Here is a 12,067-nt window from a genome sequence, read left to right as displayed (position 1 = left end):
CTTTTATCTCTCAAGTGGCCTCCAACACCCCATCCCACCACACCACCTCTGCCTTGCATCTGACCCATCCCCAGGCCTCTGGTCGGGGCCAGTACACCCGAGACTCCCCCTTAGCACAGCACAAACTCCAGTGCCCACGGCCTCTCCCTCACCCAGCCATCCGCACAGCCATCCTCCACCTGCTCAGTACACTCCCTGACGTTTTAATTTGTGTAAATATTTATTTTTGTGTGTGAACAATATTACAAAGTAATCAGTAGATCTTTTGCAAAATGTTACCCCAGGCAATTTGTGAAATCTTAATGTTAAAAACTGGCAGAGACAATCGCCGCCTTAGAAGTCTTGGTATCAATTGCTTAACATGTCATTTCTCCTCCCAGAGGCAGTACCCAAGCCAGGCATGAACGGTTTGCTTTTCTTAACAGCCAGGAGTGAGGAGGACTGGGGAAGGGGCTCCTGCGCCACCACACACGGGATTAGACCTAAAGATCACATAAGCTACAGTTTGAAGTCGCGTTTTTCTGTTTAGGCTGCCCTAACTGATCACCTTCAGCTGACCTAATGCTGCGGTAAGAGTGGAAGTTCCTTGTGTTAAAGAGAAAGGAAAGGGACGCCAGTGGCACTGGTCCCGGGGTCTCCCAGCGGCTCCCCCAGGGCGGGTCTGCGGTGGGGTCCTTCCCACTGAAGTTGCGCCAGAAGCCCTGGAGGTGGCAGCATCAGGAGCGAGTCACTGTGAAACAGGATCCCATTAGCTAGTTCAGTCAGGGAACTTGTTTGGTTTGGCTTTTGTTTTAAAAGATGCAGCTTCAACCCAGTCCCTCTCCTGACTTGGAGAGTACCTGAGAGCTGGTTCTGCTGAACCTCGCTCCCACTGTACCCCTCCCCCAGTCACCCCAGGGACAGCCTTCTCCCGAAGCCCTGCCCCAGAACCATTTAAAATCTTTGTGGAGGGGAGGCCTTGGTACAAATTAGTCATCTGGGATCCAAAGTTTAAAAGATAATGTGAGTAGAACACACCAATTCCAGCGTCTTTGCAGGGGCCTGATCCTGAGAGGAGAGAAGGGCAGAATCCAGAGAATGGGGATTGGTCTTAGACCAGAAAGAGCGTGGCGCACCCGAAACTCATTTACCCTCACCACTCGGACGAAAGGACAGTGCACATCCGAGGACAGCAATGGGGGGGCGGGAAGCGGGGGTCAGGCAGGGGGCTCAGAGGGTTTTAGAGGATTTCAAACAGGTGGAACCCAGCCATCCCTATTCCCAAGGGCCACTTACGACTCCAGGGGTGGTTACAGGATTAACTACCAGTTCATTTTCAAAATGCTGCTTTGAACTCAGAGGGTTGATACATTTAATTTGTAATTTTTTGTAAAACTTTTTACAAGATAGTAAAGTATTTCACCAGAATACCAGTTTCAATCCGTCCATGGTCTGATTTTTATATAATTTAGTGGTGCTTTAGAAACTTTGTTTTTGTTGTTTCTGGGCTAAACAGCTCAATCCTTTTTCGCCTGTATCTACCTAAGACCAATGTGAACCTTTGTATTTTTGCTCCTAATTTTGGACTCAGTGAAAGTGTACTGTTTACATGTACAGATGCCCCCGTCCCTGTGTGTTCTGCAAGACTCGCTCTTGAGGAGGAAGGTGCACCTCACTAAGCTCATCTGCTTAGCAAAGCCACAAAACAAAAACCTCTCACTTTTTACCTGTTTCCACCTAAAAACAAAAACAAAAAAACCTACAACACACAGAACTTGGATTTACTGAAAAACACTTCTCTAAGCTCAGAAAACTCTGTGCAAGTAGATGGCCCGCGTGCGTCTGTGTGTGGTCCATTTAGAAGCAGGGTCGGGACAGAGACCTCCCACGCCATTGGTGGGTGACTGCACGGGCAGGTGAGCAGTGAAGCAGGACTTGGCTGCAAAGTGGGGAGTGGAGACAGTTCTCCCAGCAGCCTGGGGTGGGCAGGTTGTCCTCGGTCCTCTGGCATCACTCAGACAGGTTCTGGGAGAGCGCGAGTTCCCTACCTGGGCGAGCCTTTAAGAGTCTCCAGTGCAGATGGGATGAGCATGTCTTCAAGGTTCCCCTGGAGGCATCACCTCTGGCGAGGGGCAGAGGGCTCCAGACGATAAGCATATGGCACTTAAGGCAAACAGTGGATGGCACCAACTTTTAAAGGTGACTCTTTAGTACTTAATCAGTGGCTTCACCTCTAAATTATATTTTTACAGATATGCACCTATGCAACTTAACGTGGCTCTTCTAAGCAGGTGAGAACTTCCTCTTCAATGCTCTATAAAAATTCTTTGTGTTCTGTATAGTGAGTTTTTCCAGTAAATGTGGCTCAATATTTTAATTCTTAGACTGTGTCTTCTCTATGTGATGCAACTAAATTCTGTTTTGTTTGTGGAATGACTAGCACAGGCCAACTCCCTCTCCCCTCACTTAACAAAAGACCAATGAGCTGTTAATCGAGCTGTTTCTCCATGGTATTACTTGCTAAATGCACTGATTTCATAAGTATGTGGAATCCTTTTTCTTTTGAATCTGTATATCATATATAAGACTGAATCTACTTAATAAACACTGAATAACAAACTGAATGTGTTCTTTCCACTTGTCCTCTCAACAGCCACACTGCCAGCTAGACCTCTTCCAAACCTAGCTGGGCACTGAAACACCTTTCCACTAGTATATCCCACCTTTGCCGGGCCCGGCAGCGAGCACACGGAAGGTCCTTGGTAAATGTGTCATGTCCTTCGGCACCTAGCCCGCTAGAAAGGGATGGAAATGCATCTTCCCTGGTGCTCGCCAAGCACCTGTGGGCACCATGTTGAAACCTCACCGTGACCTTCCCAGAGAGGTGCCCTTGCCTCCACTTGCAGATGAGTCAGCAGGGGTGCACTGGGGGCCTACCTCACCTAAATTCAGCCAGTGGCCAAGCCAAGTCTTAACTGTTTGCCTGTAAACCGTGCCCATCCCACTCCCCAGTATGCAGCTCTTCAACCATTAGAAACCAAAGCTTTGGAAACAGGAAATGCCATCCCTGGTCCTGAACCTTCACTACTTGACATTCTACTCGACCCCAAACCCCAGATCCTACTTTGAAGGGAACAAAAAGGCTGCTTTTTCCAAAGACGTTTACTTGTACCCTTACTTTTTTCATCCTATACATTATCATTTAGGTTAAACTTTAAAGGAAAACGTATAGGAATATGGATAGGAACAAAACTGGTTGTCATGAGTTTAAAAACAAATTTGACCAAGTTAACTGCATAAACATGTTTTACTGTTAACATTGTGCCTGTCACACAATATGAAAGTTGTTTTCAAAACATTTATTTTTCGTTACGGCAGAATCATCTTTTTAAAATAGAAATTCTGTGCAACTGCCAAATACATAAAATAAAAAGAGAGGAGCCAATCGTTTGAACACACCAGGAATGCACTTTGGGGCTAAGATTCAGACCAATAGTAGTAAGAACAGCCGAAGTAGGGAACCTCTCAGCACCCTATCTTTCCACGCGCACGTGGGGACCATGGGCAGCAAATCCTCAGTACTACCATGAAAAGGTCTGTCCTACTGAATCCACCACTGCTGAGAATCACCAAGGGACCACACACCCCAACAACCAGGACAACATCTACAGAATCCAGACCAGTCACACACAACCACGCTGGTCAACCGGGACAGCACTTACCTCGGATGAAGCCACAGCTCCGCGGGAGCACTGGTATCCTGGGACCGGAGAAGGTGCTGGAGGACAGAGAGGAACTGCTGGACCCCCGGCTGGCTTCTTTAATGGAGCGCCCCACCACGGCTGTCAACAATGTCCAGGACATCCAACGGGAATGCCCCTTAGAGCAGGGAAAGCAGATACAGTGACCAAACAGGGACCCTCACTCCACTCTGTGGACAGGGAAGACATGCATGCACTATAGGGAAGGAAACCTGGAGCAACACTGTGGTTCACCTAACACACTGACCTCTTGCTGGCCATTTGCCCAAATTCTTATACAAAAGAAAGGAAGAGAACTCAGTTTTGAGAATACAAAACAGGTGTGGTTGCAAACGTCACAAAGGCTGGTAAACTTAGGAAACCAGTGTACACAACAGAAGTGGCAATGGTTTTATTTTCAATTCTGACCTTTTAGAGATCTGAATTTAGATTGTGTTTCATGACGTTGTACAGTAAATAAATTCCAGTTCGCAGAAATGCTAGCTAAATCCTATCATACATAAATACACCATCACAGCCCAAACTAGGTAAAGGGAACATCTTCAAGTCCTGGTTTCTGGCTCACTTCAAGAAATATTAAAAACAAAGATCTTTCATTTGTAGAGCCCAGATACATGGAGACAATTATAATGGGACCTCACTTAAAGCAGCATAACAGACCTTGACAAGTAAAAAAAATTTAAGTACTTTAAAATGTACCACGGAAGGTTAGTAGTTACCGAAACTTAAGTCATCTCTCCCCTCCTTGATCTTTTGAATAAACTCTAAGTTTATCATCAGAGGCTCTTAAATGAGAGGCTCCAGATGCCTAAGGAGCTCTTGCACCCTGAAGCAGTGCACACAACTTACAGCTCAGTGTGAACGCGCATTCCTGGAGAGAGGGCCCAGACCTTCCATCAGGCTTCCATCGTGTTCCCAGAAAGGCCAAGAGCCACTGCACTGGCAGCTTTTTGTTACTCTCCTTTAAAAAAAAATTTTTTTTTATTGATTTCAGAGAGGAAAAGAGGAGATAAATCAATGAAGAGAATCATTGACCTGCTGCCTCCTGCACACCTCCTATTGGGGATGGAGCCTGAAACCCAGGCCAGGAATCCAATCATGACTTGGTTCATGGGTCGATGCTTAACCACTGAACCACAAAGGCCTGGCTCTCCTTTTCCTCATACAGCTTCTGTCTACACCTTTTGGTAGAGATGTTCATTCCAGGCTTTCAAATTGATCCATAGAGCCCTAGCTGGTTTGGCTCAGTGGATAGAGCGTCAACCTGTGGACTAAAGGGTCCCGGGTTCAATTCCGGTCAAGGGCACATGCCCAGGTTGTGGGCTCGATCCTCAGTGGGGGGTGTGCTGGAGGCAGCCGATCAATGATTCTCTCTCATCAGTGATGTCTCTCTTTCTCTCTGAAATCAATAAGAATACATTAAAAAAAATAAAAACAAATTGATCCATAGAGATGAGAGGAAGCATTAGGCACTATCAAGGTTTGGTTTCAACTACTAACCAGTTAACTGCCACATGTCCAAATCAAAAACCATCCCCACACGCCACGGTATTTTGAATTTAATTGCATCTATAAACACTGATGGCGTACAAAGTGTTAATCTCTAAGGTCATAAAGCCCACCTTGTCACTTTAAACAGTGCCCATACAGGAGGGCAACACAGCCTGTGCCTCCTCCTCTCAGGGCACAGGGCAGGCAGATGCTTGGCCCCTAAAGCCCCTGATGCAGGAGGGCTACTCTATGAAGCACACACACCCCCCAGGCAGGGTCTTTCTCAAGAGCAGGTTGGATATAAAGCTAATGACACCTCAAAAAGGCCACTGAGGTTTTCATATTCTGAAACATCAGGTTTCCTTGTCCTCTGAAGAAAACGTCTCCACTACCAAGCACTCCATCTCTAAGCACTGTGCTGTGTATTCAGCGATAGCATGAGGCCACGAGCCAGATGTCCACTCACAGGCCCGCACCTCCACAGCTCCCCTCTGGGGTGAGGGTCAAGCAAGAGCCATATAGATCCTATTATAAATTCATGTAGTGATTGCCTGGCTTGGTGCATTTAACAGTCTGGAGTACTATGTGCCAGGCCCTAATAACTTTATGAAGTAGGAGCTACCATCCCCATTCAGATGGAAAAGTTGGCAGAGGCTGAGTAACTGGCAATCACAGTGTGGGCAGGCAGCAGGGCCTGTACTCTAATCCACCGCACTATTCTGCCTCGCTAATGAGATGCAACTCTGGACCCTAATGCATTCTAAACTCCTGCAGACTACATGCACAGATCCTATGACATGAAGGTACACGGACACATCTTCACCACCAGGTGGCTGCCCATGGAGCCCAACCGTAACTTCTCCAACTGCACCTGCAGCACCACAAAGTTGCAGCTTGAACTGGCCCCAAGGGATCCCACCACACAGTCTATTTTCTCCGACATAGGAAACAAGTCAACGGATCCTTCTTTTAGTTCATCTTTAATTCCCATCATGTTGGGTTTTTACGTGTTTTTTTTTACTCTTGGCATATTTAGATACTAAGATAGATCCTACGAAGCACAAAATCACATATTTAAGTACTCCAGTAGGGGTGAGGACTGAAGCCAACCCCTGCAGGCTGGAAGCTACTTAGCCTCGGTCTGCAGGCAGCACCTCCCTCACTGCTGCCTGCTGCTGCGCAGATGCCCGTGTTCATGGCTTTTCAAGGTCAGACCTGTTCACCCTCCCACAGATCATCAGCCATTAGGAAGCTCTCAAGCAATCTCAGGCTCAGTGAGGCAGTGGAGATGAGCATCCTCACCACTTGCATTAATTTCCGCTTCCAGTGCACAGTGGGAAAGTTTGCCAAGTCACGCGGTCTAAAGAGTGAAATTGACAAGTTATACCTCTAAGTCTCATCTCACAAAGGAGCACCTTACACCACAGGAGCTCGAGCCGAGGGGAGGGAGCTGGCATTTGCTTCTACACTCCAGCTGAACCTTCCTTCCCACTGGGAGGGGGTGGGGAGCCACAGAAGATGACGGAGACTGAGTGCAGGTTGTACAGGTTTATTTTTCCAAAACCACAGGAGACATACAAGAGCAGCGCTTTCTCTGGGCAGCCCCATGGACTAGACCCTAGAGTGGCCTCAAAGGTCACAACAGAAGGAAGAAGAGGATCAAACACGCTTGGGCCTCTGCTCCCTGTCTTTGGTAAACAGACTCTAAAAGTTGACAACTTGGACTTGGCCAATACTGCATTGAAATCACCACATCACTGCCAACTTCTCACTCATGCTTCAGATGACAAAAATGCCACACTGGATGAAATGGGAAAGGGAAGACCTCTCAGATGAAATGAGATCTGCTTAAGTCATACCAATTTTATACTTCACACATAAGCACTCACACAGGGAGACTGGAGTTAAACAAGGACTCAACTCTGCAACAAGTTGAGGTACAAGAAATAAGGCAGGAAGCAGGGTGAGGAAAGACAACTATGGAGACATCTATTTGTTAGAAATGTGTTGGGAGAGAGGCAGGCAGCAGGCCTGCCTGTTTCTTCCCCAACCTGCTGTCAAAAGGAGCTCTATGGCCCCAGGAGAACATGGTCCCAGGTATTGCTGACAGGCAGTGGCCCTGGAGCTAGGTCTAGAAGGCCCACCTGAGGCTGCCCAGGGCACTCACCCTCGAGTTCAGAAGCACTTAACACTGGTGGTGGTGATTTGTCACATATGGCAGTGAGCAGCCAGTAAAGGTTGGAGAAGAGATGTGAGGAGCAAGATGCATTTGCTCAGCAGTGGACAGGCAGGCTGACTCTGGCTCTGCAGGCTGCAGCAGGTCCCCTGGGTACACCATGACAGGGCACCGGGCCAACCTGGCAGATCACAAGTTAATCACTCAAGTTGGGCAGCACAGCATGCAGTGGCTCTGACACAGGTGGAGAGAAGTCTATTACACCACTTTAATGCAATGATGCCCAAAACGTGAAGGGAGAGACGTTCGTGTTGTCTATATAATACATCCATTTACAGAATCGGCCAGTACTGTGTACAACATATAAATACATGATAAAACATTAGAGGTGCATAGAGCATACTTACAGAAGCCAAAAAATTCACTTTATACATCCAAGGATAGAGTTAAAAATATAAAAATAAGAAACACACACTGCTTTGAAATGTAAAATGATTTTTCAGATACATAGGTGTGTGGAGATGCCCACCCCCATGAGTCCAAAGTGACCGGGAAGGTGTCAGGCAGAGGCATTCACCTGCCAAACATCTGGACATGTGACTGACAAGGTCTACAGGTGGGATTTTCAGATAGATGACCTTATGCTCAACCCTATTGTCCAAGCAGGTCTATTCAAAGGTTCCAAAAGCTCCTGTGGGCCAGTGGGTTGTAATGAGTCAGCAAAGTCCCATATTTGCTTCAGCAACAGAACCAAAGGTTAAATCCATCAACTGGCATCAGAATGAACTGTGACCCTGAGGTCAGCAGGTACTTGAGCCCCCTGGTGGGCACTGCTGGGAGTTACCTTAACCCTGTGCTGGTTCTTCCCCAACCATCACCTCCCCATAATAGCAGGAGGAAAGGTGGCAGGGAGGGGGCGGCGGAAGACTGACATTTCTACTTAGTTCAGGTAGGTTAGTTCCCTGTGTGGAGAACAACCTTCTTTCTTCAATTTCAGGTCCCTCTGGGTGTCAGGCAGGCCCCCTACACCTCACCAGGCTCTGTCTACATGAGGGCTCAGCTGGCCAGTTGCAGCCCAACAAGTTGCCCTGTGGAAAGCCCCTCCAGCAAGACAGGAAGGTTGCTAAGTGACAGAGGCCTTTAGCACTATAAATGTTAGGGAGAGGCAAGAGTGCTTCTGCCTGAAGAGACAGTCTACTGTATCAATGATATTCTGTATACAGACTTAAGATCAATCATTATCAAAATACACACACTAAATATACAACTTTTCCCATGGCCATAATTTATTATCTTACCACAAGGCACAATACACAGAGCTTGGAGGGTCCAATACAGTCATCATGACAGAACGCACCACAGCCCTGGCACATGATCATGGCTTTCAGGCTGCACGCACACTGGAGCGAGATGCTTTCCACTGTGCTGCTGTCGGTGAACATTTGCAAGGAAAGTGATGCACTGTGGTTCGCACCAAAGTTTGCTTTGTGGCTCAGCTGCACCACACTTCCAGCAAGGCCTTTGGGAAAGGCTGGGGAGCTGGAGGAATAATTAAAGCTGGTGGAACTTAGCTGGAGTTTAGAAAGCTTCCCATAAAATGCCTGTTTAATGTTGAGTTGGGAGGGGATAGAAGAAGGCTCGAGAGGTTGACTGAGACCTTTCCCAGGCTCTCGAGGCAATTTCCAGAAGGGCAGGTCAAGGACAAAGGGCATTGCTTGCAAGTGATCCACCAGATCCCGAGGACCGGGTCCAGCTTCATTTCTGTTTTCTGCATTTGCCTTGAGAGGCGCCCCCACAAAAGTCTTTTCACTCTTGATGCTGCCAACAGAGGCAGGTGGTGTCTTTGGAGGCCAGTCTTCCCTGGCAGTCTGTACCCCACCAGACACAGAGTTTTTACTTGGCCCCAACTTCCTACTGGGAAAACCAGGAGGGGCATCAGCGGGCAGCGGGACTGGCGCCATAGGCTTGGGGCACTGAAGGGTTACAGCCAGGTTTCTGGAGCCAAAGAGCTTCTTCCCTTGACCTCCAGCACTGTTCTGATCACCCCGGGCCCGGCCTGTCTGATCAGGACCCACGGAGGTCACATTAGGAGATGAGAAACAAGGGGCTCTCGAGGTAGTGAGACTTCCTGGACTTTTGCCTGGGGCAGCATTTGAATTACTGCACTGGGGCAGACCTCGGCCTTTCTTCTGTTCTTCACAACTAAAGGAAGAGAACTGCTCTTTGGAATCCACTTCTATTTTCCCAGAGGCAGCTGTCGGATTGGTCACTGGATATAGGGAATCTAAACTTGGGACCATCTTGGAAATCTTTTGGGGTGTTCCAGGAGCCTGGGTGGCCTCCAGTCTGGCAAGACCAGTGTTGGCTTCACAGCTGTCGGGTAGAAGAGGTTCCTTCAAAGCTCTTAAAGGACCGGGGCTGCTCCTGCCCACCATACAACTGTTTCCCCCAGGATCTTGCAAAGATCCCATTCCCTGCTCTTTGGCAAGTGGGAGTCGTGGAGGTTCCAGTCTGCTGCCAGAGAGGGCTGGAGGAAGGACCTTTTCCAGGGGCAAGTTGCCCTGCAGCAACTGCATCACGAGTGGGTTAGTGGCCTCCACTGAGGACCCAGGCCTGCCCAGGGACACAGGCCTCGGCTGGTACTCGGTACTGGCCAGCAGCAGGGAATCTGGGATCTTTTGGGGGACTGCACATACGCGAGACACCCAGCTCTGAGGAGCAACCATCCTGTCTGTCCTTTTAACCAGACTATGGTCACCATTCATTTTGGCAAGTGAGGCAGAGTGGTTCCAATCGTGGTTGTCCTCTTTGTCCACCACCGAGGACCTCTCCATCACTGTGGCTTCAGTAGGGTCAGCATCACTGCTGTTCTCAGAGAGGTGGCTTTCAAAGTCAGAGGCTGTGTCTGTGGATTCGCTGTGAGGACTCAGTGCTTCAGAGTCTCCATTGATTTTCACGTTTTCAACTTCCACCTGTTGGCAGTCGTTCCCTGGGCTGTCACTGCACCCGTGAGATGGCACTGTCCCAAGTGAAGGACAGCTGGGGAGATCTAAACCATCTTCGGCTGTCAAACCCCCAGGCAATGCAGGAATGAGGGGAGCAGCCTTCTCCCACTCTTCTCCAACCTGGGGCTGGACAGATGGGACGTTCTCTCTGGAGTCTGGTTTGAGCTGTCCCACATTGGAGAAGCCAGCCTTGGTTTTCAGGTCTTCTTGTATAGCAGCTCTTCCCTTCATGGGTGGGCATGAGTCACCAAGTCCTAATTGTCTGTCCTGTACGCAGCCTGTCAATGACGACTCAGGGGTGGAACTGGGGGTCACATTCACAGGATCCTTCACAGTTGGATTACTGTCCCTGTCCAGAGCCTGGCCAGTTCCTCCTTCTAATATAACATCCCCCACCAGAGACTGAATAGGACCATCGTCAGGGAGAAGAGTGGGTCTTTGCTCTTTATTATCCCTTTCCCGGGAAGTGGTATCAGATTCACCTTCAGTTCTAACATCTAGATGCAAGGTAGGCTGCTCAACTAATCTCTCAGGTGCTGGGGTTTTGGAGGACAGTGGGGGCAAAGCCTGGCATGGCTGGTCCCCAGTGGGAGCCATGAGGAGTTGGGAGACATCTTCTCGCCTGCTTGCATCTGGTGCCCTCTGTAGGGAGTTCTCCTCCTCTCTGAGAGAAGCCAGGTGCTCCCTCCTGGCTCTGGGTGTAGCAGTTCCAACGTGGGTGTGCTCCCCATTTAGAGGACGAGGCGGCAGTAGTTGTGTTCGCTGTAGATCTGACGCACACTCTCCAGGGGTGCTCGGGGCTCCTCTGGGCTCAAGGTGGCCACAGGCCTCACCACCATCACCACTGCTGCTGCCTCTGCCACCTCCCTCATCGGTGGTCCTGCCGCCACCTCCACCCGGGCCACCCCCCCCTCCGATGGCAGTGGTGGCCGCCTCTCGATGGCAGTGGTGGCCTCTCGCCCCTCGGATCTGCAAAGCACGGGCTTTAATGTCTGCGAGGGTCCTGGCACCAGTCCAGCCCCGGCAGGAGGACTCCGTGATGGGGACAATTCGGGGGCATATCTGGTAAGTGGGCTGACCTTTAACCACCCAGGGTGGTTTGATACGTGAAAGTTGTATCTGCAAGAGAAGAATTAGAAAAGTTTTAATTGACTGGGTGTTCTGACCTAGGCACTGTAAAGCTAAATTAGGAGTCTAGTAGCTTAGGGGCCATGGCCTAGAGAATTAAATCATTTTCCTTAACATATTGCGGACCAGTAGTTTTATTACTAGCTTTACCCAGTGCTAGATAAGCTCCTATTGAACGAGTACAAAAAACGTTTTACATAAATGCTAAAGGCACGCTTTAAAATTAAATACCCGTTGCATTTTGAAGTTATTTATTACATTCTTACAAGCTAATATCTTTTTAAAGTATGATACTTCATAAAACACTGTGTAATATGAAGCGAGAATTCTCGTGACCTGTCCACAATGTGTTAAAAATAAAAGTGTCATGGTGAAATGGCGGTCCGCAACAGCACACCATTCTCAGAAGGCTCTGCTCAAGGGCTGTTACATGCTGCACTTCTAAATTTAATTTCTGGTGGGACTATGGGAGTCACTACACAAAGAATCTAACACCTAATAAAAAATGTAACCCCCCCACAGGATTC

At 48.6% G+C, this 12,067-nt stretch overlaps 1 protein-coding gene across 1 annotated transcript in view; it reads right to left on the bottom strand.

Annotated features, from left to right (window-relative positions):
- Positions 1 to 6,764: 6,764 nt before the first annotated feature.
- The window catches only part of ASXL1 (ASXL transcriptional regulator 1), a 61,774-nt gene continuing 56,471 nt past the window's right edge, over positions 6,765 to 12,067 (bottom strand). The window contains exon 12 of the mRNA XM_081097574.1: positions 6,765 to 11,531. Coding sequence (XP_080953700.1) covers positions 8,697 to 11,531 — 2,835 coding nt within the window. The 3' untranslated portion in view covers positions 6,765 to 8,696. The remainder of the gene's footprint in view (positions 11,532 to 12,067) is intronic.

The sequence above is a fragment of the Myotis nattereri genome (genome assembly GCF_964212035.1).
Source record: "Myotis nattereri genome assembly, chromosome: 8".
In the NCBI taxonomy this organism is placed as follows: Eukaryota; Metazoa; Chordata; class Mammalia; order Chiroptera; family Vespertilionidae; genus Myotis; species Myotis nattereri.
This window is presented reverse-complemented; position numbering and strand designations above follow the sequence as displayed.